Source organism: Alosa alosa, chromosome 12 (genome assembly GCF_017589495.1).
Source record: "Alosa alosa isolate M-15738 ecotype Scorff River chromosome 12, AALO_Geno_1.1, whole genome shotgun sequence".
NCBI classification, from domain to species: domain Eukaryota; kingdom Metazoa; phylum Chordata; class Actinopteri; order Clupeiformes; family Clupeidae; genus Alosa; species Alosa alosa.
In genome coordinates, this window is record NC_063200.1 from 13,524,832 (window position 1) to 13,552,331 (window position 27,500).

At 46.8% G+C, this 27,500-nt stretch overlaps 1 protein-coding gene across 1 annotated transcript in view; it reads right to left on the reverse strand.

Annotated features, from left to right (window-relative positions):
• Positions 1–27,500, reverse strand: part of galt (galactose-1-phosphate uridylyltransferase) — an 87,222-nt gene that overhangs the window by 40,226 nt on the left and 19,496 nt on the right. The window contains exon 7 of the mRNA XM_048258725.1: positions 20,575–20,697. Within this exon, the coding sequence (XP_048114682.1) occupies positions 20,575–20,697 (123 nt within the window). The remainder of the gene's footprint in view (positions 1–20,574; positions 20,698–27,500) is intronic.

Consider the following 27,500-nt stretch of genomic DNA (forward strand, 5'->3'; position numbering starts at 1 on the left):
ATAACAAAGAGATATTAAAGCTCTCCCCGCACAGAAGCCAAGCCCCTCTCCATTCTGCTCCGCTCCGCTCGAGAACCGCACACACACACACACAACGCCGCCGCACGGCTAAAACCTCTCCGACTCCCTGACACACTTTTCTAAAATGGATCCCAGCGCTGGAACGGCAGGGATAATTTGCCCGTCTCATCTCCAGACCAGTTGGGGTAAAACACATCCATCAGGAAGGCAGGTTTTGCCTCCAAAGGAACAACAATCCAACTGTGTGTGTGTGTGTGTGTGTGTGTGTGTGTGTGTGTGTGTGTGTGTGTGTGTGTGTGTGTGTGTGTGTGTGTGTGTGTGTGCGTCCGTGCGTGCGTACATCACAGACTATCTCTGATTTCATCTAGGCCACTTTACCTCTAAAAGAGACTTTTCGCCAAACACACATATTTTCCCTTATTGTGAGGATGTTTTTGGGTGTGTACCAGTATGTGTGTGTGAGTGTGTGTGTTTGTGTTTAGTTTGTGCATGTGTGTATTTACCCAAGTATGCATGTGTGTGGTGTGTATCTGTTTGTGTATGGTGACTATGTGGGTAATGTGTGTGTATGTGTGTGCGTGCGTGAGTGTGTGTTTGTGTGTGCATGCGTGTGTTCAGTGTGTTTTCTATCTAGGAGACTTCAGTGGTGCTTGAGTCGCCGAGCATGAGTGAGAATGTTCTGGAAAACAGCAGGACTTCAATGCTGGAGGACCAGGGTACCGCAGGCTGGGCGCCATACGATGAGGGAAGCAGGAACGGAGGATGGACCGCAGCCAATCAGGGCTAAGATAAGACCCATTCCGCACTAAATGAGATGTGACCCTCTTTAACCCTTGGCTGTGGACCAACTCTGACAGGATACAGGTGTGTGTGTGTGTGTGTGTGTGTGTGTGTGTGTGTGTGTGTGTGTGTGTTCTCTTACTGTAGGGGCTAACCAACTGAGCAGTATTCAAACATTGAACTGACTACAACAGAGAAAGATGGCCTCAGTCCTCTTGGCTACTTTAAACATAAGTCTTCATAAAGTGAAATGACTATTGAAGCAAGATGTATCATATGAACATATACGAACATATACTAACACACACACACACACACACACACACACACACACACACACTTGGTATGAAATGGAATTAAAACATGATTTTGGTTTGAAAACTAGAACCTGTCCTGCACTAAATAATGTATATTTCTGTCTCCACTGTATCTCTCATTTCTTCCTAACGTTCCTCTCCTCTTCCTCTCCTCTTCCTCTCCTCTTTGTCTTCCCTCCTCCTCCTCTCCTGATTCAGCTCTCTGTTCCCACTCTCTCAAATCTCTTCTTCTCTTCTCCTCTGAGCCTCTTCTCTTCTCCTCTGAGCAGCTCAGACTAAAACTGAAACTCCGGATCAGACAAACAGCCCAGGCTAAAACAGATCCACTCCGGATCAGACGAACAGCCCAGGCTAAAACAGATCCACTCCGGATCAGACGAACAGCCCAGGCTGAAACAAATCACCTCTGTTCTAAAGAATAAAGAAAACGAAGTGCATCCTTTATGGAATTATCCCTTACTTATCATTTGTGGACAGACAAACTGAGGTCATTCCTCATCCTCATTGCCACTATACAGAGAGACATTAGGCAATATTCTCAAATGGGACAAATGTGTTTATGACTGGTCTACAGTGCGTGAGCAATGTGCAGTAAAATACAACAAATATTCAAATTCTTCTGTCTGAATTTCTATAGAGGATTAAGGCCTGAATTAATGAAAGGCTGCAGGAGCCTTTCATTCACTGTCTGGAGAGTGCTGTTGTTGCATAACCTTGCATAAGTAGCAATTTGCTAACATTATTTCTAGGCTTAAATTATTGTTCAATTTATTTTCGATTAGGCGACCATATGCAATCCCCCTCTTTGTTGCGTTTTAGACCTCATGGTGCGAAATCTATTCGATTAGGGCCTCAGGCTTCTTATTTAGCGTTAACTGGCAATGTTCCTGTCTAGCAGAGTATGGGGAACAAATTCAGACGAAAAAAAAAAAAAAGAATCAAAAGCGTCACATCCATAGTGGCAGTACGGCTGAACGCAGAAGAAATATGAGAGCGACTAATGGTATATAAACAGATGACGGCTTAAGCTGGGAAGCAGGGGAGAACTAACAAGGCACGCATCATAAACTGCTCCGCAATGCTGCCAGATGATTCGCTCCCTCAGGTGGTCTGCACTATCAGACTTTGGCAGAGAGAGAGAGAGAGAGAGAGGCAGAGAGAGAGAGACAGAGAGCGGGAATGGTCTGATTTGGAGGGATTTGTTTGGGCAAAGTACCTCTACAATTCTCTTCTTGGCAACGGTGTTGTAGACTATGTCATTACAAACGTTGAACAAGACTATATTTGAGCATTCTCAGTCAGCTCTCTAACACCATTTTTAGACTACAGCAAAATAACAATGCACTTAGAAATAAGAGAATTAAACAAAGCAATCAGAGAACCTAATCAACTGAAAAGTTTAGAGTATTCACACAGGTGGAAAAATAACGATAATTACGGAAGATGGATATAATCTAGTACCGTTGATTATGAAGCTGCATTACATGTTAAGAAAACTGAATCCATGATCAAAACTTTCCTGCATTATGAACGGAATGAAAATATGGCCTGTCAATACCCTATTCATTTAATTAGTCACAAAATCGAAAGAGAATACAGTTATAAAGACGTATCCAGGAAAGCAGAAAATCCAGGAAAGTTGAGATGTCTATCTATCAGCAAACACTGAAATCCTGAGAACACTGAACAAATAATGAACTATCAGCATGAACTAAACAATTCTAAAACATTATTACAAACCAAGAAAAAGTTGGAAGAATCTAAATACATCTAAAACCGAAGATACCTCAAACATTAATTAAAAATGTCAACTATAACCTGAACAGCTTGCAATAATCAGAAAACAACAGTTGTTTGAAAAAAAAATTTTTGAAAGAAAAAAAACAGTTGTTTGATCAAAATCCTCTAGACATCCCCGTCTCCTTAAAAAAATTAAAACAGGAAAAGCAAGCGGGGTTTACAGTAAATCCTCAGGGATGTTAAAAATAACAGCAACGTGTTGCAGCAAGAGGCCACAATAAAGTTTATCTTTGGCACTGGAACGTGGATACTTCCCTCCTATCTGGAACAAAGGTCTTATCACCTGTTCAAATCTAGAGATACATTTGAACCAAACAATTATCGAGGCACTTGCATCAGAAGCAACTTAGGAAAGATGTGTTGCAATATTGCATACTAACATAACTTTAGCAAAAGACAAACTGGCTTCTTACCAAAGCACCGGATATCTGACAACATTTACACTTTGCAGGCCCTAATAAACAAACACAACTCCAAAAAAACAACAACAAAAACTATTTGCATGCTTTGTTGATTTTAAAAGGGTCTTTGATAACATCTGGCATAGAGCGCTATTCCTGAAACTTCTAGAAAGTCGGATTGGTGGCAAAATATACAATCTAAAAACATAATGTACACAAACAATAAATGCAGCATCTGAATAGGAAATAAAACAACAGGATTCTTTACACAAGATTTTGCCATTTGACAAGGCTGTAGCCTTAGTCCCACTTTATTAAATATCTATATGAACTAGCCTCAGTGTTGAATCTGCAGTTGAAAATGAATCTGCACATGGACTGATTATTTGGTATTGCTATAGCCACCAGAAGAGAGACTGCAACAAAGCTTTACATCAATACTGCAAGTTCTTATCATTATATCAAAACCATTATATATAAGACATTTACTGAAAAATATGTTTAAATTTTCACTAGGCACCATGTAGATATTCTACCATGCTGATTTCCAGAGGCTGTAACACTGCTGAACAAAACTGCACCTCCTGTCTAGCATCTGCACTTTAGCTGTTTACTTGTTTACCTGTTTACTTTTTACTTCTGCACTTACCTGTTTACATTGACTGCACTGCACTGTTTACCTGTGTATTTACATTACATTTACTCCTGTACTGTTTCATCAAAGCCCTTGCACTGCTAACACCCAAAACTACACAATATATTTATTTTTTTATATTCCATAACCTGCCCATAAACCTGTGCAATTTAGATGTGTATATTATATGTACTGTAAATATATATAACTTATATAGAATGTCTATTTATACTCTCTGTACATAACTCTCTATAGTCCTTGCCCATGTCATCTGGAAAACCTGTATTTATCTAACTATACACTGTTGTACATACTCTTTTTCTATCGCCTACATAACTGCACATAATACTGTACTCAACCTGCACTTTGGTATTTAATGCTTCTTTGCACTTCTGGTTGGATGGCATTTCTTTGGCTCTGTACCTGTACTCAGCTTAATGTCAATAAAGTTGAATCTAATCTAATCTAATCTAATTATATATAGGATATTTACTGAAAATATGCTAATCTGTATAATTTTGCACTAGGCATTGGAACATATAACCATGTAGATGTACAGTGCATGTGTCATACATGTATTAAGGGATATTTATAAATAACTCTGGCAGTTACATATCTGGCATGAATATATTCCAAGACAAAGCTCGTGAGGTGCTTTATGCAATTCATAAAACCATTACTAAATTTCAACTGCCCATTGTAATCTGGCTACTAATAATTGATTGCATTATCACACCAATTTTGATTTATGTGCTTTGACAATCCTTATTGTTATCTCAATAAAGCCTTTAAATAGAAATTGAAATTGAAACTGAATTGAGAGAGATAGAAAGGGAGAGAGACAGAGAGAGAGAGAGGCAGGGAAAGAGAGAGAGAGAGAGAGGTAGAGAGAGAGAGAGAGAGATAGAGGAGGGAGAGAGAGAGAAAAGGAGGAAGGGGGGCAAAAAGAGAGAGGAGAGAGCATCTGTCCTCCTCCGTCTGTGTGTCTGTCTAAGTCAGCTGCAGCTGCAGTTACAGCACAGTGGCCAGTGAGGGGGGGACTGGACGGATGGAAGTGGATCAGTGATGGATGTTTTCAAATGTGTGTATGAGCCTGAGAGAGAGAGTGTGTGTTCGTACTGTGTGTGTGTGTGTGTGTGTGTGTGTGTGTGTGTGTGTGTGTGTGTGTGTGTGATGGGTGTGTGTTGGCGAGGTGTGAGAGTGGGACTAGCTGATCACTGAATTACCCCCAGCACCTCAAAAGTCACCTCATCTTTAAATCCTTTTCATTGGCAGCCCACCCCACACACACACACACACACACACACACACACACACACACACACACACACACACACACACACACACACACACACACACACACAAACACACACACACACAATGCTGAGGTTGTGCACGTCCACACACAAAGCAGCACACAGCTGATAGTAGCAAGCACATTATGGAGGGGATGTTTTGCAGAATCTGAACTATGCAGGTAGTTTGCCACGCATACAAAATGCTAATGCAATTCTGACAACATACTTTCCTTTTCCCCACTCACTTTCAATTCAGGTTAGCAGCTAAACAGTAGGAGAGAGAGAGAGAGAGAGAGAGAGAGAGAGAGAGAGAGAGAGAGAGAGAGAGAGAGAGAGAAGAGAGAGAGAGAGAGAGAGAGAGAGAGAAAGGAGAGAGAGAAAGAGAGACAGAAAGAGAAAAGGGAGAGACTAAGTGAGACAGAACACAAAAAGGAAGCACAAATAGAGCATCAGATAGATTGAGTGAGACAGAAGAGAGAGAGCAGGAGAGAGAGAGAGAGAGAGAGAGAGAGAGAAAGTAAATAGAAGAGAAGGGTGGAAAGGCTTTCTGTGTGAGTATTCTGTGCTGAGGAGACAGAGAGAGTTCTGAAAGAGGGGAGATATTCAGCCAATAAGCCAGAGGATGAGATGAGGGGAGAGGAGAGGAGAGGAGCAGAGCGGAGAGGAGAGGATAGGAGAGGAGAGGAGAGGAGAGGCAGGATGTCTTACTCCATCATGCAGGCGGAGGCGTGTTGAGGTGACACCAGCGAGAGAGAGCTGAGGGGACTATATGGTTACACTTTACTTGACAGTATCAACATAAGAGTGACATGACATTGTCATGAACATGTCATAAACAAGTCATAAACATTTATGACATAACGCTTCTGTCATTAAGTGTCATTCGGTTTTTTTGTCATAACAAGTTAGGGTTAGGATTAGGGTTAGGGTTCATGTGTCATGACGGTGTCATGTGTTCATGACAGTGTGATGTCACTCTTATGTCGATACTGTCAAGTAAAGTGTTACCGACTATGTACTGACACAACTGCCGGCACAACCACTGGCACAACTGACTACACAAACACCGACACAATCAACTACACAGCCATCGACACAAACACAGACATAAATACCACCACAACCACAACCACTTACACGAACACCGACACAACCGCTGACGCAAACACAATACACTACACAAACACCACCACAAACACCAACACAAACTTCGACAAGAACGCTGACACAACCACACGAACACCACCACAGCCAAACACACCACCACAACCACAACACACACACTGCCACAATCACAGACACCTCTGTTAAGCCCAAATCACTAACACAACTACAGACACAAACCACCAACATAATATGGCCACCTCACTCAAGCACAAACAAGCGAGAGCAAGCAGGCGAAAGCAAGAAATATGTCATCTCTGGGAGATGGCCGCAAGACGCCTTTCTCTCTCTCCCTCTCTCTCTCTCTCTGCACCCCCGGTGGCCTGTCCAGCCATTGGAGGCCATTTTGTTTGCCTCGGACACCTGGAGAGGTCTCAAAGGGAAAGTCCCACAGGGAGGAAGGGGGCTTGGTTCTCTGTCAATCGAGCAGAACTGATTGGCTGATCTTTGTGAGCAACATTGCTCTAATCTTCAATCTGTCTCACTTGCCTTTCTTTTCTCCCCTCGTGAGGAGCAGTCGTTTTCTTTTTTTCACTTTTTTTTTTTTGGCAATCCCAGATTCCTCTGTGTGTGTGTGTGTGTGTGTGTGTGTGTGTGTGTGTGTGTGTGTGTGTGTGTGTGTGTAAGGACAGCCAAGGCGGCGAGAGCTGCTAACGTGTTTTTAAATGGTTGGGGAAATCTTTGGGAAACGAGGCTAACTTTGATCAGACACCGCGGAGTGAGGATTGCGATGATGATCTACAAGGCCGGCTCGCAGCGTTCCAGCTCGCCGCCGCGCTCTCGCCCTTGGCTTCCTCCTGTGTTTAAACACGTCTCCTCTCCCGCGGGTCTTAGGGAAATTGGAAGAAGCCGTGTTTGGGTATCAGTTTCCTGCGCCGCTACTGAGCATTCTCCGGATGGCTAGAATGCATGTGCGCAGGAGTTTATCTGTAAGTGTGTATGTGTGTGTGTGTGTATGTGTGTGTATGTGTGTGTGTGTGTGTGAGTGTGCCGTTTCATAGGATTCGGTTTAAATGAGCTTGGCTAAGGATACAAACCCGTCCGTTAGGAGAATTTAAAAAGTTGGACAGAGCATTCAATCTGCATTAACTGTAAATTATATGCAATGAAACAATGCTGATTGTTTTCAATTGGATGCTCGCAACTCCCAACCCAAAACCCCCAAAAAAACAAGCCAGGCCTCCTTGCTCTGAGCCCACGTCGAAAAATTAATAAATCAGAAATTACAGGAGGTGAGAGCGACGAGATTAAATTATGGCAGAGGAGAACATCCTCTGGAGAAATATGCCAAGAAACAACAGCAAATTATCTGGAACACTAATTAGCATCAACAACACAAAATCTGCCATGTCATGTCTAATCAGTCTTATAGTGGCAAATTTGGCTGTGGGAATTGTCACTTGTTACCGCTCTGCACCAGACTGGGAGATTGGGGAAACGTGGTTCCTCTGTATGGTCTGTACGTTAGATCACATTGCATTACATCAGACTGGGCATGAAGGGGCTATTGACATGCACGACGGCATTCATGCCGGAGCACCGCTGCTGCTGCTGACCTGTGACCTGTGACCTTTGACCTTTGAGTCTGTATGTGCCATTTTGAAGTCAGTCCTGTGGTTTAGACCTCCCACAATTAAGCTGTCTGCTGACGGTGCTGTTTCCGAGGCGTGAACATCGAAGTGAGTCGGACACTTCATATACGTCTTGGGAGTGCACATACAAATACAGTTCATACACGTCTTGGGAGTGCACATACAAATACAGTTCATACACGTCTCGGGAGTGGACAGCCGATCCCACACAGACTTCAATTTGCATTTGAAAGGATAGAACACCTGGTGAACATGAATGAGAGGTTTCCACAGCCTCAGCAAACTGAAGACGATTGAGTCCGTTTAGTGGAGTCTGCGCATGCAAGCGTTCTTGGTGTTGATGTTGCAGTTTGTGTTTCAAAAACAAAAAGAAAAGAAAATGGAAGGAAAAAAAAAATCTTGTCGTCCACATTTTTGGTGAGCACAGCCCATACATCTCAGTAATGAGCATGCGGGGATTGCTGATTAAAGCCCAACAAAAATAAACAAGAATCCCAGCAGCAGTTTGAAATTGTTGGCGTCTCTCTCCGACACACACTTTTTCTTCTTCATCGAAACAGATGGTGGAAATGCTTTCTGTGTGTGTGTGTGTGTGTGTGTGTGTGTGTACTGTATGTGAGTGAGTGAGCTGCTTTGGGATTAGATCTTCTCTTCCATCTAAATCTGTTTCAAATGAAAAAAAAGGTTATGAAGCATCAATCCACACCATTCATGTGACCTTTCTGTCGACCTTTGATGCCGAGGCTTCAACTATGCCCCACAGCAACATAACGGCACACAAGAACCCCTAACAAGATTCCGTCGGTGTATTGCAAGATATTTTTATGCTACCCCAAATGATATCCCAAATATATGATCCCAAATAATGATATACAGGGCTCAATCTATCACTGTGTTCACCTAGACCCCAAGGTTGTTGTCTGATCTATTTTGAGAATCGGAGAAGTGTGAGAAAGACAGTTCACGTCACATACTTCCTGTCTGTCCGGTCCGTGTCTAAGAAGGACAGAGGGCCGGGCCAGGCGGACAGATTCATGACACCTTGTCCGCTCGCCTATCAGCTTCCCTTCACTGTTGTTGCCGTGACAACTCGGAGTTGGCAAGGCTGGAAGTCACAGTTGCAATCGCGTTTGGCTGCAAGAGAATGGAGCTCAGTGGTCCTCCACCGGCGCCACACAGGAGGTGGATACAGGGAGAGATGGAGAGGGAGAGAGATGGAGAGAGCGAGAGAGAAAGGAAGGGAAGGAGAGAGAGAGAGAGAGGGAAAGGAAGGGAAGGACAGAGAGAGAAGGAGAGACAGAGAGAGAGGGAGAGAGAAGAAGGGAGAAGGAGAGGGAGAAAGAGACAGATGACAGATGGAGAGAGGGAAAGAGACAGAGAGAGAGAAGGAGAAGGAGAGAGAGGGAGAGACAGATGGAGAGAGGGAGAGACAGACAGAGAGAGAGGGAGAGTGGGAGGGAGAGGCAGGGAGAGAGAGAGAGAGTGCGAGAGGGAGAGAGAGAGAGAGAGCGAGAGGGAGAGAGAGAGATAGAGAGGAGGAGAGAGAGAGAGAGAGAGAGAGAGGGAGGGAGGTAGAGCGAAAAGACGACAGGAGTGACAAGTCTGGACACCTCGGCTGACAACCTCTTCTCCAACTAGCACATTTACAGATGGCTTTCATTCCCCCTCATCACCCGTTCCCCATTTTTCTTCCTTTCACTCCTTCTCCTCTTTCATTTTTTCCCCTTCTCTCCTCCCTCTCTTCTAATGTAACACCCTGGCTGGCGCAGGCAGCAGCAGCACATTCAAGAGATGCCGAAACGCTCCTGTCATCATCATCATCAAAGTCGCCTCCCCAGGTGCCCTTTTCAAGTCCGCGGCTACGCCGGCTCACTTTCCAGACTCGTTTAGCGGTGAGTAAAGCGCTCAAGTGGACATGTGAGAGCCCGTGATGCACTCAAAATACATTCAAAACACTTGAATAAAAAAAACACTTTGTTCTCCAGCCAAACACAGCAGCGAGCAAGAAGTCAACTCTGCCCTTCGTCCCTTTCATCAGTAGCAGAGGAAGAGAGAAAAAAAAAAGGTTCTCGAGTAATGGTGTGTGTGACGGCGAAGGAAACCTGCTCTGCTTCAGGCCTGTGAGAACGTCCAACTTTTACTTTAAAAAGGGTTTTTTTTTGTTGTTTTTTAAGTTTGTCAGCGCAGCGTTTTACACTTCCACAGCAATCAGCAGCAGTACTGTCCGCCATGTTTGTGCTGCTGGCGTGGAATGCAGTATTGTTTTTCTTCCCTCCTCCTACATGTTCTTCCCTGTGCTCTCACAGATCCAAGCCAAGTCACTGCCAAACCATCGCATCGCTTTCTACACAGAGTAATGCAGACACTACATTAGTGTGTGTTTAAATACTTTCCTCTAAAACACGCACTCAGCCTTACTCCTACGAGCACGGCTGACCTAACTGACTTCCATACCAGACAGTAAATGCAAACAAATAGGGACTATCGGATTTTACGACCCAGCTTTTCCTCTTCCAGAGGTCAAATCTCCGGCCCGTAAACCCCAGTAAAGCAGTGGCGGTTTGGGTGTTTCTGTTGTGGGAGAGAGGCCTGTGGACTCTGTGCTGGACGAGTCCGGCCAGAAACATTCGCTCCTCCTCATCCTCCCGGCTCCATCTGCGCCAGACGTCATTTTTTTTTTTTTTTTTTTTTTTTAACGGCAGTGTAGCTTTACCCACCTGCGAATCTCCATGTGCTCTTGATGTGCACAGCCTTGTAAAAACACCACGGCTACAATTATCACAACACCTTGCCGATGCAACGCAGCTTTCATAATTAGCTCTAATGAAGTGAACAAGAGAGAGAGAGAGAGAGAGAGAGAGAGAGAGAGAGAGAGAGAAAACGAGCTCGTATGACTACAGTCCCACTGTGGCCTATTACCACACAAACATAGGGGAAGGGAAGAGGGGGAAAATAGCTGATATTTAACAGACTTCAGCCCAACTGTTTAGGCTGCACATCTTATGTAGCATAAGGCTATCAGCAGACTGCCCTGGTGCTAGCACCCACTGACAAGCTGCCCTCCCCTGCTCAGCCAAGCCAGCTCATACCCATGCAAGCAAACAAACAAACTGGCAAGATGTTGCCTTGCAGACATGACAAACTGACAGCAAGGGAGAGTTGGCCACAGCATATGAAGATAAGGCTTACACACACATAGAGAGAGGGAGGGAGGGAGAGAGAGCGAGAGAGAGAGGGAGAGAGAAAGAGAAAGAAAGAAAGAAAGAGAGGGAGAGAGAAAGAAATAAAGAGAGAGAGAGAGAGTGCGAAAAAACTCCATTTTGGGAGAAAATCATTTCTAAGCCACTATATCTGTGGTACAGAACTCAGGAGTCAGGCCAAAGGCTATTCATGTTTGGCCACTGCAGATAAATCTAAAAAAAATAGTTTGTGCATTTTCAAACACCAATCAGTCACCACCAAGCACTTGCCCCCACAAAACAGAGTACAAACTCCACCAAGGTCGTTGAGTAAGTCCTTAAGCATGTTTTTTTTTATTATTTTGCTTTTAATGGTGTTTTTTATTTTCTCCTGACTCAGTCCTTTCTCGACACTAAGTGTGTGAGATTAGATATTTCACATTTAATTGTCATTCACATTGGAGCTCCAAACACAATAAAGGCCAAATGTGACACACACACACACACACACACACAACACAAAATCCACAATAAAGAGCGAACGAGGTGCTTCTCTCTACTAATGCAATTGTTTCCATGACTCAGCTGCTCAATAAAATAAAAAATAAAAAATGAATAAAGGTCTGGTGGGCCCAGCTGCAGATTACTGGAGAACGGCTACATAACAAAACATAACAGCGCAGTTATTCCTCATTTTGGTCTCGCGCTCCGCACCGCTCCGCACCGACAAGGGGAGGTGAAATTTTACGGATCCCCCTGAGCGGGTCGCAAAAAGCAATTTGGTGGAAACGGCTTTTCCCACCAGGCTGTGCGGGAAGCGGCAGGCTAGCCCGTGGATCATCTCATATCAGTGATATTAAAATGTTCATTAACCTCGCGGGGCACCTGGTGGCACTCATTCCAGCCCTTACCCCCCGTCTGTTCCCCCAACGCACCCTCTCCATCACCCTCCCCCCCCTCACACACCCACACACCCACACACACCCCTCAGCCACACGCACCATCACCAATTAAGACGTGATGCCAGTAAACGGGTATAAGACTGGCAGGGGCCGTGCACCCAGCTCTCTGGCAGATGGTTGCTAATTCCAAAGCCTGTCCGACAGGCCACGTCAGGACTCGAAGCGCCGGTGCAAATTAGACACCAAACTAAATCAGACGCCAGACGCAGACGGAAGGAGAGTCCATGAGTTTCTCAGGAACTAGACAAACTAGACAGATGAAGTCTGGTTCAGGTTTCCCACTGGTGTGCTGAGAAGTCCTGGGGACACGACATCTCCATTTTCTGCCCACTCACGATGACAGTGAAATCAGCTACCTTGACAAACATTGTCATGTCGAATTTAGTAACTGTATCCTTCATTATTTGTATTTTTGTTTGCTTGTTTGTTTATAGGGAATTGCTTGCCATTTGTCATACATCTCAGAGTTTATATCCATTGGAACCCTTCAGATCAATACTGAGTAGCTACATACATAATGTATTATTATTTGTATAAATAAACTAAAATGAAAAAAATAAAATATTATTTGTCTTGTTGTTGCTTATAAGACATGTGAAGAGGCACCTTTCCCAGTTAGCATCACTGTAAGCCCATTCAGTGATACTGAAAATAAACGGTCTTACTCAAAACACCACCAACGCAAATTTGTTCTCTGTCAAAAGTCTAAAGTTGTTAACTAACGTAAATAGACCCTACTGTAGGTACTGTTGTTTTCGCTCCGGAGTTACACTTTAACTAAAAGTGAAAATCATTTGTCATAAAGCATGCTCACAATGTGTCCCTTGAAACTCCACAGAACAATACTGAGCCTGGTAAATTGCCTTTCAATTTCTTGCAGCAAATATGGAACAAATTACAAGAGGTTTTCAGATTAGACCAGAATGTGTCCATAGACCAATTATTCTCGTTATTTTTTTGCCTGTATTTGGATAGGACAAGGAAGATAGACGGGAGCTGAGTGGGAGAGAGAGAGATGGGGTGGGATCGGGACATGACCGCAGGTCGGATTCGAACCTGGGTCCCCGTGGGCATGGTATGGGTGCATGGTATGGGTGCTGTAGCCTGTTGCGCCACAGCGTGCCCCCTCGTAGACCAATTTTAATGTCTGCTTGCATGTTTCATGATCTGTATATGCTTGTGTATTTGCTTGCTTCCCCCCTATTTCTTGTTTTTATCATATTTATTGTTTGTTATGGGTAACCTTCTTAAGTATAGTATAGTATGTACTCTTTTGATCCTGTGAGGGAAATTTGGTCTCTGCATTTATCCCAATCTGTGAATCTGTGAAAAACACTCAGAGAAAAGCACACAGTGAACACATAGTGAGGTGAAGCACACACTAATCCCAGCGCAGTGAGCTGCCTGCAACAACAGCGGCGCTCAGGGAGCAGTGAGGGGTTAGGTGCCTTGCTCAAGGGCACTTCAGCCGTGCCTACTGGTCAGAGTTCGAACCGGCAACCCTCCGGTAGCCCGAAGTCCGGAAGTCCGAAGCGCTAACCAGTAGGCCACGGCTGCCCCAATTCATCATGTGCTTGGCAGAGCAATGCCCTCTCAATAGTGCTACGGCAGCGACAGTCATGATTTGACAACATAATTTAATTATTTTTATTGCTGCTGTGATTATATACTGTTTTTACTTTTTCTTTTCAATTTCTGAACGTTGACATTGCTGTGAAAGAGCTTAATGCTCAGTCAATCTTCACTAAACAACGGTTGATGGTGATGATGATGATGATGCTTCATAAAAACATGAAACGCGATTTCAAATGAAATCTCACGTTCACGCAGGTGAGATAATGTCTGTCTAGACAGCGTCTGATTCTGGACATGGTCATGATCGGGTGTACGGAGTCAGATTCTTTCGGTGCGGATCCAGCAAATGAGAAAAACAGCTTGACTGAAATCCATGCCTCTGCGAATGTTCAGGGCCAAGGAGAAGGAGCCTTGCCGATTATTAGCCACGGCAAACGCTCTTGAGGAAGAACAAACTCGTTGCCCTCATCCTCACTGATGGAGAGAAAATCAAAGTTGCAGTCAGGCTTTGTGAACGCTCATTGAAATGTATGAATGTGAAGGGCCCGCCGAGAGAGAGTGCTGGTGTCTCGTTCATGGGTGTGTGTGTGTGTGTGTGTCTCTTTCACGGGGGTGTGCCACTGGTTCATATTGTGATTCTCCAGCGAGGGCATCACAACACAGCCTGCGGCTTAGCTTGATTCGGTTCATTATTAATAAGAGGAGTGAAAAAGCCCCCAAAAAAGAAAGGCCTATTTAGGAAGGCGAGTGTGCATGTGTGTGAAAGAAAATGTGTGTGCGTGTGTGTGTGTGTGCGTGTGTGTGTGTGTGTGTGTGTGTGTGTGTGTGTGTGTGTGTGTGTGTGTGTGTGTGTGTGTGCATGTGTGTGAAAGAAAATGTGTGTGTGTGTGTGTGCGTGTGCGTGTGTGTGTGTGTGTGTGCTTACTTGTAATAAAAGTAATAAATGTGTACAGTATACAAAGTCTGTGTGAGTGTATTTATGAGATTGTTTGTGTTTGCACGTTTGTGTGTACATTTGCACTTGAGTGTGTGAGCTTTCAAGTGTGAGCATGTGTGTGTAGATAGCTGCTGTGAGGTGTGTATGCACCCATTTGTGTGTGTGTTGTGTTGTGTGTGTGTATGTATGTGTGTCTGTGTGTGTGTGTGTGTGTGTGTGTGTGTGTGTGTGTGTGTCTCTGTGTGTGTGTATGTATGTGTGTCTGTGTGTGTGTATGTATGTGTGTCTGTGTGTGTGTGTGTATGTGTGTGTGTCTGTGTGTGTCTGTGTGTGTGTGTGTGTGTGTGTGTGTGTGTGTCCCTCTCTGCAGTGTTGGCAGATCGGAGCTGTTCCCGGGGTGTGTGGGACATAAAGGGCCACAGCGGGCCCCCAGCTCGACCTCGTCTCTGGCCCCTCCCCTCAGCGCTCCCCACGTCCTGTCACAAAGCATTTGGGCTCTCGCCCTCACGCCGCTCACTCTCCGCCCTCTGGCCTCGGACACTTCTGCTGCCCACACCCGGACCATTGCCCACTTTCCACTTTCCAAGTCAGAGAAACAACAGAGAAGGAGAGAGATGGAGGAAGAGAAACATGGAGAAAAAGAGGGAGAGAAATCAACAGAGACAAACAGAAAGAGGATAAGAGGCAAAGAGAGATCGATAGAGTGAGAGAGTGAAAGGGAGAGTGAGAGTGAGAGAGTGTGGGCTTGTTTGTATCAAGTGTGTGTGTGTGCGTGTGTGTGTGTGTGTGTGTGTGTGTGTGTGTGTGTGTGTGTGTGTGTGCGTGTGTGTGGTTGTGTGCTTGTGTGTGTGGATGTGTGTGTGTGTGTGTGTTTGTGGTGTGATCAAACAGTGTTCACCAGCTGTGTCACCCATTCAGCCGCAGGGCTACGAGACGTTTGCTCAGCGTGTGGCAGTGGAACGGCGGCATTCTGGGTAAGCCAGCAACTGACACTGGAAGAGGGAACCAAACACTGGAAGACTGTATCAACTAGCGCCTGAGAGTGTGAGCAGGATAAAACCGGACCGCGCCGGACCAGCCTGAACCATGCGATCAAACTCCGGCAGGCGAGACGGAACGAGGTGAGGTGAGGCAAGACAAGGCAGGGGACTGCAGATGGCCGCTGGCCGTGACTCTGATCTGGCCGTGGCTAAAAAGGCGTGACGCGCTCCTGCGGCCAAGAGTCGAGACGGCAGTGACAGATTGTGGCCGAACGGAGGCCTGTCATCGCCGCTGTGGCCGAGCCGAGGTGTGAAAGAGATGCTGGCGCCGCATCGGGGTCAGTGAGGGGAGCGGAGCGAGCCAACCGCTCCCAGACAAGAACTGGACGTCGTCCACTTGGAGCGAGCCGTGAATGTGACGTGACTGTCCTGACCCATCGACACACACCTCCGTTAGGCTCCATCAGCCAAGCGACACACACACACCACACACACACACACACACACACACACACACACTCACATTCATACACACTCACACACACACGCGCATACATACACACACATACACATTCACACACTCACACACGCACAAACACACACACACACAGGAGGAGAGTTTGATGGATTCCCACCGTAGGTTGGGCTCGTTGTGTTGCGCTCTGTTCCAATCTTGCTGGCACACAGGCGGAGGAGAATGCATTTAAGGGAGGAAGGGTCAGCAGAATTCAAATGCTCTGCTAGCCCCCGTAGCACTGACCTGAGATTTCATTGCAGATAATGGCGCCAATGAAGCCAAGGGGACCAGAGCAGAGAGTCATGCCACCACCTCGCTTTCTATCTTCTGTTTCTCGCACTCTCTTTCTGTTTCTCTCTCATTCTTTCTCTTGCTCTCTCTCTCTCTTTCATCCATTTCTCTCTTCTTTCTGTCTCTCTCATGTCTTTCTCTCGCTCATCTCTCTCTCTCTCTCTCTCTCTCTCTCTCTGTCACACTGTCTGTCACACTCATCTCTTTCTCTCTCTCTCTCCCTCACTCTTTCCCTGTCTCTCTCGTTTTGCTGTTTTTTACTTCGTCTCTCATATATATTCACAAATATACTGAAAAATAAGGTCATGAACGCAACTTCCAAGTTCAGTCAGAACTCAGTCGATACTAATAGCATTTTACACCGCTTCAGATAACCATTTTGTATTTAGCACCTTATACTTAATGCAGGTGCCCTTGAAGCATGACAAACAATATAACCAGTCAATACGAGCTGACTAAGCTATGGGGAAAAATACTCGCCAGCTTTAGCGATAGCGCCTCATCCCCACGCGTGGCGGAGGCTCCTGCACTATTCAGATCAATGCGGGATATGCTAGCCACGTCCTGCACCTCTTTCCACACAGCGCCTACAGACGTGCGCCTCGCTCGCAACCACCCGCACCGCACGGTCGTGGGGGCTGTGTGGGGCACAAGGGGGCAACGCTCACGGCCTGATCGCGAAAACCATCCCTCCTCCTCAGATGGAATACGAAATAGGAGCCACAGAAAGCCCCAGCATGAAAAGAGCATATTTAATATTAGCCAGCTCATATGCAAGCCACCACGGGGTTAGGTTGGGGGGTGGGGTTTGGGGTCGACTTTAAACAATACCGCCTGCTACTGTTGTGCATGTCAATGATTCAATGTCTTAAACAGAAATAAGAAATCAGCAGCAGGGTTATTAAGGCGAGCAGCCGAGACGGACTAAGCCCCTTGGAAGCCCTGCGGGGTCTGGGACCGCTTCCAGCCGACCTCCCCAACTTTGACTTATTAAACTTTTTCATGATACTGTAATATTGCAATGCTGCTGTGCTGTGCTGTAATGAAGTGAGAGTCCTTATCGTGGTAGTTATGAACTATGTAACAACGAGGTTTTATTTACAGAATGCCTGCTTCTTTTAAGCTCTGACTTGCTGCAGTCCCTGAACCATACCACCCCAAACCACCACCTCCACGACGCATTAAATGTGGCTGGCTATACGTTTGGTGTTTCCAGAATGCTGGTTTCTGTTTTGGATTTCTTTTCCTTCAGTGCCCCTTCCACCCCCCCCCCCCCCCCCCCACCCAACCAGCACACCGCACTGATGCGGTTGAACTAACAGTGTCTCTAATGCCTGCCAGATTGTGTGTGAGTTTTAGTCAACAACATCTAATCTGATTTCATTCCTCCATTCCTTCCGGGTAATAACTCTGAAAATGTATCCAAGAACATAAATAAATATACTCACTCACAGATTTGTGAAAGTGTTGTACTGCTACAGATAGCCTGATAGATGTAACTCAAAAGCATTCAAAATGTTTCCCATGAGCACACCTGGCCATCAGGTGAGCCTCAGCTCACTACCCCTGTGTGTCTCTCGTCTGATTTCAATACAGACTCACGGCAACACCTGCAAGTCTTTCAAACTCCTCCAAGACTTCCAAATGACTCGCTCGCAAGAACCCGGCTATTTCATCCCAAACTCAAGTTTAACAAACCAGTTCTTTTGGCTTGCAGCCAGATCGTCGCGGGAAAAACATTTCTTTTTTTTTTTGCTCTCTCCCCATTTTTATGTGACAAAGCTGTTGTTTTACATACCAATGAGCAGACTTTTCTGTCTGTTCTCTTCCAAGAGATTTAACAGAGTTTAAAGCCATTTCTGCCCATTATGATAATGGCCTGGTTTTCCGGTTGCCTCACTTTCTCCACAAATGTGTGGTGGAAAACAACCAGGGGGAAGAGCCAGTAAGACTCTCTTCTGCGTTGCTCTGCTGTGCTCGGTGCTGTGTGTTGGGCAGACTCCCCCTCATCGTCAGAGCTCCCGCTGGGTGGATGTGCGGTGGGCCACATTACGGAGAGCACACAGAGTGCCGGTAAACCACCTCTGTCCACAGCAGTCCATCTCAACAGAGCCGTGGGAGGACAGCGATAAGGCTGCCCCCTGCCAACAAACACAACTACACATACACCCACCTGCCCCCTGCCAACAAACACAAATACACATACACCCACCTGCCCCTCATAAAAACGTCAATGCACACACACACACACACACACACACACACACACCAGCCTCTTTCACAAATGGGTTAATGTACACACACACACACACACACACACACACACACACACACACGCCTCTCACACATCCTAAGACACATGACCCACACACATCAACAAACACATCTCCCCCTCAGGAGAAATCTGTGAGGTGTTAGAGCGAACCATTCAGGCCAAGCAGAGAAGACACCATCATCCGCTCTGCAAACATGTCCAGCCAGCGCCGCCGACAGGGTGGACAAGGACAAGCGCTTATCTCTCTGGCTGATGACAGCGACCTCATGTATGGTATCAATGCCACAGGGACGTCCAGCGCTAATAGCAGCGCTGCGTGAGTGACATCACGAGGAGAGGGACTGGCGTTCACAGAGCTGGAGTGTGTGTCGAGAGCAGCGGGGGTCAGTGGGGGTCATGGGCGGGCGAACGAACGATGGTGGTGTTCAGCGATCAAACGTAACGTTCACCACGAGCTTCCTGAGCAGCGGAGGAACAGACTAGCAGCTAGCAACAGTCAGAATGCAACTGGTCATTTTGGACCAGTCAGAATATGAGATGGTAATGATACCAGTGAAATGTGCGACGTCACTACTCAACAGTGCATGGGCTGTGTGTGTATGTGTGTGTGTGTGTGTGTGTGTGTGTGTGTGTGAAATGTGGGACGTCTCTACTCAACACTGTATGGGCCTCACAGGTCTCTATCTTTATCTGTGTCGTATCTGATCTTTATTTAATCCAAAGCGACTCACAGATCAAGTTCACTGGAGCAGCTTGGGGTCTTGTGGGTCCTGCTCAAGGGCACAGTGGTGGCAGCTGGGAATTGGAGTTTGTGACTTTTCAGACTGCGTTTCTCATGCTTATGGACAATGAGCTGCATAGACAGGCTAATGAAAGCAGTGAAACTTGCATGTCTCATATGGACAATGAGCTGCATAGACATGCTAATGGAAGCAGTGAAACTTGCGTGTCTCGTGCTAATGGAAGCAGTGAAACTTGCGTGTCTCATTCTAATGAAAGCAGTGAAACTTGCGTGTCTCATGCTTATGAACAATGAGCTGCATAGACAGGCTAATGAAAGCAATGAAACTTGCGCGTCTTGCGTGTCCTGCCTGATGCTGCTTGCTTGGTATTCTGGGGGTCGTGTCCAGTGCAGTTACAGTACTAGTAACACTGTCTTCTCTGTGATCACTGTCTGTGAAGTGCTTTATCAGACTCTAAAGGTCATCCATCTCCCGTGGACCCAAACCTGTGAATAGGTGGACATTCACACGTACGTGCCAGTGTGTCTAGTCATTCTCGAGTGAAAGGTTCTCTAGCACTGCACATCACCAGTGTGTGTGTATGTGAGTGTGAGTGTGTGTGTGAGTGAGCTTGTGTGTGTGTGTGTGTGCATGTGCATGTGCGTGAGTGTGTGTGTGTGTGAGTGTGTGTGTAAGTGTGAGTCTGGGAGCCTGTTGCTATCAATAATCAGATATCTCAACAAATGTGAGTCTGTTGAACACCAGAGGAAGTGGTGCGGTTTATCCCTGATAGAAGCTCTCCTGGGGACTGTACCTCGTGACATCACTTCCCATTTCCTAACTCTGGGACCCCATCTGATACATTCAGTTTAAAGGATGTTTCACTATTTCACTGTGTTTTGCATCTTACACTTTGGTACATGCAACAACATTCACAGGCCTTTACAGCCACAATTCTTTAATGAATCCTCGTATCAATATTTATAAAACGGAGAGTTCCTATCTTTGATTATGTTTGGCTAGGTCATGTTCTAAGCCATTTTACACTCTTCACCCATCCACAATGACCCCCATCGCATTCTACACCAGAGACCGGCACTGCGTTCCAGCGTGACCTTTGACCTGTTACCTTTCTCTGGGCCTCCTGGCGGGCGTACTGCACCAGCATGGGCTCACCGTGCTTCCGCAGGAAGTCCCTCTGACAGCCGTCGGCCAATCCCGGCTCGTTAGGCAGGAAGTTACTGGCCCACACCTGCAGAGGGACGGAGGGAGGGAGAGAAAGATAGAAAGATAGAACGAGAGAGAGAGAGGGAGTAGGGGTGGAAAAAGAGAAAAAAGAGACTTTTAAAACTTTAACTTATGTATTTGGGGGGTGAGAAGCCAGGCTGCAACGGTATTCTGAGTGCCTGCAGCTTTTTCGAAATGTAATTTCTGTAAATAAATTGAGACAACTGTAATATCATCCACATAACGATCATTTCATGCAAATGGCACTCTGCCATTTAAACCGTTTAAGGTTATTTCACAGTTTCCTGCAGCTAACATAGCAACTAGGTATCCCTGGGCAACCAGGCAAGAGACAACATCCATCTTCTGCAGATGCAGTAACAAAGTTAAGTTTCTCAAATCAGATCACCATTAAAAGACTTAAAGTAATTCCAACCACTTGGGGTGTTAAAAGGCACATCTAACAATCCTGAGGGGCATCATTGGGGCAAAAGGCTTTTAATCCACACAGGGAAGGAAGAGAGCTTTCCCTTGTCCTTCCCGAAGATAGGAATCTTCCGGCCCCTATTCACAGATGCATAACAGAAGCTTGCTGTCACTGTTATTCCCAAGGGCACATGGTGGTGGAATGATGGACCACCTTTCCCAGATTAAGATTCTCAGATCAGTTCCCATTCCCATATGATTCCAAGATGGCATATTAACATCAAAATAACAGCTTTCAGTGGACACGGGGCTCACCTCACCGAAAAGGAGGGAGGGAGTGAGGGCGGTGGAGAGAGAGAGAGAGAGAGAGAGGGGAGAGGGAGAGATGGAGAAAGGTCAGGGAGGATAGAGAGGGAGAGAGAGAACAGAGAGAGAAAAAAAGAGAAAGGGAAGTCAAAGAGAGACAGAGGAAGAGAGAAGAGAGAGAGAAAAGAGTACATTTCCATTTAACAGAAGTTTTTGATATGGAAGCCCCATGGAGTGGGGACATTTTTAGGAGATATTTTATCAGCGCTTTGCCTTCATGCCCTGAGAATGTCATCCAGGAGCCCATGAGAGGGGGGGGGGATGGAGAGATAGAAGCATGAAAAAGAGAGAGGAGAGGAGAGAGCGAGGAGAGGAGATGAGGAGAAAAGCAGGCGGCCTCTTCTGTAATCCCCTGTGGATGAGAGACGTCATCGCTGTCTCCTCTCACAAATAATGACACCCTCCTCTGCTCTCCTTGTCCTCTCCTCTCCTCTCCCCTCCTCTCCACCTCTCCTCTCCTCTCCTCAGTCTCCTCTCCCCCTCTCCTCTCGTCTCCTCTCCTCTCCTTCCAGCCCAGCGCTATAAATACCTCTGGTCATCCTCTGCCACCTCTGCTGTCCCCTCTACTGAAATCCCTCTGCGCATATGTATGTACATGTCAGAATAGATGGGGAAGTAGATTAATTGTCATCTCCTCAGAGCTCTTCTCCTCCCATTCATTTGGCTTAATAAGCACGTGTCAGCATTCAAGGGCACTGCACAAAACACAGACATATGCTCATCACACACACACACACACACACAAACACACTTGGCTTTTCAAAAGCAAAGTGCTGCTGACGTCTGTTGCTAACTTTTACTTTTTCAAAACTGAACTTTTCCTCCCTTGTTTCTGTGCAGCGACAGCAGTAGCAGTAGCAGTGCTTGGCGGTGGCGGCAGTGGCGACAGCAACAGCAGGAGGAGGAGGCTCTGCCGGGCTCAGGGACGACAGCCAGAGGATCCTTGGCGAAGCGGCATCTTGATCAGCATCCAGGAGTCGCGGGGGCAGGAGAGCGGTTGCTTGGGGGCCTGTGTGTGGGGTGTGTGTGTGTGTGTGTGGGTTGGGGGTTGTGGGGCCTGTGGGTTGGATCTGTGTGCTTTGTGATGAAGAGGAATCAGTGCCTCTCCTCCCTGCTGGGAGAAAGCCTGGCAACCAGCATCAAAACCGCCTTCACCTGAGTCCAGGATGAAGAGCAGCAACGAGCTCAAAGAAAGAGAGAAAAGGAGAAAAAGAGAAAAAGAAAGAAAGAAAAAAGGGGGTCTTGGACAGAGATCAGTGTAAGACTAAAAATACACAAATACAAAAAAAGGGGCCCTTTCCTCTCTGTTGTGGTCGCTACAGTAACCGATCTCAGTGTGCGGACTGAGGCTTTCAAACCGGGTTTCCTTCCAGGCCGCTGCCATGGCTGGCTAACAAGAGCCATCTCGCTGACGGGCCGAGAGTGTTGCGTAAAGTAGCATCTGGTTGTTTTTTTTAATATATGTGTCCCAGTATCACACTGAGCTGTAGAGTTATGAGGTGGTGAGGAAGAGAAAGTAAGAAAGTATATACAGTAATATGATTTTTTTCTTTCTGTATTCTAGCTGAAGGTGAGCTATGGGAACTGTACAAACGACATCTGTTTGTGTGTATGTGTGTGTGTGTGTGTGTGTATGTGTGTGTGTTATCGCTAAAATACCATGGGTGTTGGCTCAATATTTACAGAGCATAAGGGAGCTGATAAGCTTGAGAGATGGCCGGGCACGGTCGGGAGGATGCAGCCAGTGCCACGGAGCATCACGGAACGCCATGGAACGCCACGGAACGCCACGGAACACCTAAAATCCCTTCAATCTGTGACTGAATGGAAAATGACAACATATGTTTACAAAGTTGCCGCCATGGGCGCACACACAACGGCCCCCACCTCCAGCATTCCCCGACCTCACCGGCACGTCTGCGGGGGATAGCCGACCGTCGGCGGCTAAACGGCTTCTGGGATTATCTCAAAGCCAGAAAAAGAGAGATTAAGAGGGAGGGGGAGTGAAGAAAAGGTTCAGAATGAATGAACACTTCCCCTGCAGGACTGGACTGGACCGCTGGGCTGGACGCTGCGACGCTCTCTCTCGCCTCCTGACTACGGATGACAGATGAAGACGGAGCGAGGAGGAGGAGGACGGGGACATATTTCAAGGCGCGGGACAGAAGCTCTGGTGAGTTACTGCGCGGCGGCAGATTTGTGTATCCGGAGGAGGCGTCGTGTCGCACAGAGGAAGCTTCGGGCCAAGACGGAGGCAATTAAGCAGCACAGATGCGAGCCGCTCCTACGCACAAATCAACGCCGTCGCCAGCTGGGACAGCACTGGTCACGCACACGCTCAGTGAGAACGACAACCTGGATGAGAGAGGGCTCCGCAGATCAATGCCATGGCCTGCTACCAAACGTCTGCGGTCAGTCCACGCCCCCAGTGTCCAAGCCAAAGCACCTGCCAACAAAACAAGGACTGCATGGCCAGTGTCCTGTATTTTGCAGTCTTTTTAGTCTTTGATAGGCTGTAAAAGAAAGGAGGGAGCAGTTGACTGCCGTAGAGGAATGCATCAGCTTCTCAGTACTGTGTCCAACTTCTCCCAGTATCTGGCCAGCAAAGAAAAGTTATGAAAACTGCACATGGGGAAAGTGCCAACCTGTCAAAGCGGTCGCGATCATCTCAATAATACGTGTCAGTAGAAGAGTTACGCAGGTCATGGCGTGCGATAGATCAGTGTTTTGGGGGGGAGGTTTCACCCATGACAGTTCCTCGCGCACAGTTGGCGCACTCTCCGAGGCCCAGCACTGAGCGAGCTGCTTACTGCAAGCTGTGTGGGGAGTCGAGAAAGGCCCCCGGCCCCCCGGCAACTCTCGCTCGTCCATCACGACGACAGTCTAAGCCAAAGGAAATCCATCTTTGAGGCCAAAGCGTTCATTTAGCTGCACACATTTACCGCTCTGCCCTCAGGCGGCCCACATGGGGGGGGGGGGGGGGGCTTGATAAAATGAGTAGCTCTAATCGCACTGCGTCCGGTAAACACAAGTGACCTAAGCAAGCATGCTTCCCCAACCACGCTCCCAACCACACACCCCTCTAATTCGAGCTACATCTCATGACCTACCTAATGGTGGTTCTCCAGCCAGGTCTTTTAAAACTAAAGGGATGGTAAGGCATTTGAATAGGAGATGAAGACGAAGAAGAAGAGAGAGAGAGGGAGAGAGAGAAAGAGAAAGAGAAAGAGAGAGAGGGAGAGAGAGAGAGAGAGAGAGAGGGAGAGAGAGAGAGAGAGAGAGAGAGAGAGAGAGAGAGAGAGAGAGAGAGGAGAAAGCCCCTGCTGTTAATTATTGAGAAAAAATGACTGTTTTATCAAAGTCAATGAGCTTGTGTAAAGAGAGAGGTTATTCATGCGGCCGCTGGTGTTAGCATGAGCGTTGGTGTATTAATAATGGAGCTGTTCAGTGGGAGCGGGCAGGTGGGCACTGTGAAGCGTGGAGATTAATAGAGACGTCGGATCTGGAGAGTTAGCTCCACGCATGGCCATCGACAGGAAGCCACGGCTGCAACGGCCGCCTCTGCTGTTCTGATCTCTTTCTCTCTCTCGCTCTCTCTCTTGCTCTCTCTCTTGCTCTCTCGCACTCTCTCTCTCTCTCTCTCTCGCCCTCTCTCCCTCTCTAGCTTGCTCGCACTCTCCCTCTCTCTCTTGTTGTCCCCCTTTCTCTCTCTTGCTCTCTCTCTCTCTCTGTCGCATTCTCTCTCTCTCTCTGTCGCTTTCACTCTCTCGCATTCTCTCTCTCTCTCTCGCCCTCTCTCACTCTCTCCCTCTCTCTCTTGTTCTCCCTCTCTCTCTGGCATTAACTCTGAAAAGCCTCCCACCACACATGTGTTCAGAACTGTAGGACTGGGGAGATCCAGGGGTGACTGAGTGTATGTGTGTGTGTGTGTGTGTGTGTGAGTGTGTGTGTTGGGGATTATTAGAGTCCCAGAAGAGTGAGTGTTTGGGGAAATTGTTAGAGGTCGTCTGGAAGCAACCTAACAGGTGGAACGCTATCTAGCACACAATCGCTGCACTGGGAATGGGACGAGCAGACAGAGAAAGTGTATCAGTTTCCTGATTTCATATCTTCTGACGTGGCCTTTTTCGCCTCTTTCCTGTATCCACATTTTTCCCACCATTAATTCCTTTTGGTTTGTTTCAGAGGGCAAACTGTCTTAAGAGAATTTTCCAGTAATTTAGGGAGGTTTTTGAAAAAAAAAAGAACGAAGGCTCCAAATAGAGAAATCACATGAATCTCTCACAGCTCGTTTTCCATATTAAATTTCACAAAGCTGCGCTGCAGAATAATACCAAATGGTGAAGTGGGGAAACTTTGCACTTTGTGTTATTTTTTTCTGGGAGTAATCATGAATCGTGGAGTGAGACGAGACGGAAATCCTGTCATCGGAGTGAATCCAGCTGAAAAGGAGCCAGCGATGGTGAAAACATCAGGGGGGAGGACAGCCGGGAATATCGCTTTACACGGCAAACTCAATCCAGCCACCAGAGTTCCATTCTGGGGGAACTTGGCGAGCCATGGCGAGACTGCACTCTGTTCCCTCACCCGTCTTTTTTAATACCACAATAAAAATTAAATAACACTTGAGAAATCAAGGTCCAAGTTTAAAGTGCCTGAGCAATGATTCCAATTCCTTCCTTCCTTCCCGACAAACATCTGGAAGCCAGTGCGGCTTTGTTTGCGCCTGTTTACGCTGCTTTTGAAGGCCGTGTGCCAAGACGTCTGAGCGCGCTCTGGATTTGCCTGAAATGAAAGATTACCAAAAGAAACACACCATTACTCATGGTTCATGTCTTACACCACTCTCGCATATCAGAGGCTTTACTGCACTCGCCGTGCGATGTCTACCTAACAATCTCATTCAAAGCAGATGAATTACACATGCTTGAATCGAACAGTAATGCGCCGCGCTTTTTTGAAGACGCATGAATCACCGGCCAACCAGGCGAGCACAGCTGGACTTGCCCAAAAGGTACATTTGATGCTATTTTTCCCACTCCTCGGCTCCGATCGTGCTTCAAAGCCATCGGTACAGAGCACCTGTGGCCCACCAATAATAGGCCAATTAACTGGAGCCTATGAAGCACATGCACACACACACACACACACACACACACACACACACACACACACACACACACACACACACACACACACACACAAGCCAGAGCCTCGCTGTCATGGAGAAAAATAACTAAAAATAACTAAAACTAAAAATATAACCTTCGGAGATGACTTCCGCTGGCAATCGCGCTGCACCGTGGCGAAGGAGCAGGCATCTGAAAAGTCATCGCAATCCCATTACCGTATCCCGCCAACACACACACAAGTTTAATTAAATTTTGCACAGGCAGTCCACTTGCTTCACAGATGCATCATGCCGCTGAAGAGAAGTTCACGAGGCTAAGCACCTCTCCTGCCCACAGCTTTTCAACAGGGGGACGGACGAGAGGGAGACAGTCTGTGCTTATGCATTAAACATCAAGCCTGTGCACTTCCGATTAAAAAACAGAGTTCAGCTGCACCCACTACCACCCCCTCAAGCCTCCTTCACCATCTGACACTGACAGAAAATTCAATCAATTAACTAAAAAATGGAATTGCGTAGCCACACTTCTTACTCTCTTCTTGAGTGGCCCGGATCCACACACACACACAAACACACACACACACACACACACACACACACACACACACACACACACACACAAACACACACACACACACACACACACACACACACACACACACACACACACAGACACACACACACACACACCTCAACCCCCAGCTCTATTTTTAAAGCTAATCTACAGCAGGCCAGAAAGAAGAAGTGCAGGGCTGCTCCTGCAGCCTCAGAGAGCTTGGGTTTCTGCCGCTACCCACAATAAAGGGAGAGCTGGAGGGAAGTTGGGTAGGCACAGACTGGGAAACCCACACTCCTGCTTGCTCCTTCTCCTCTCCACCAGCTCCCTTCCTCCTCTCCACCCGCGC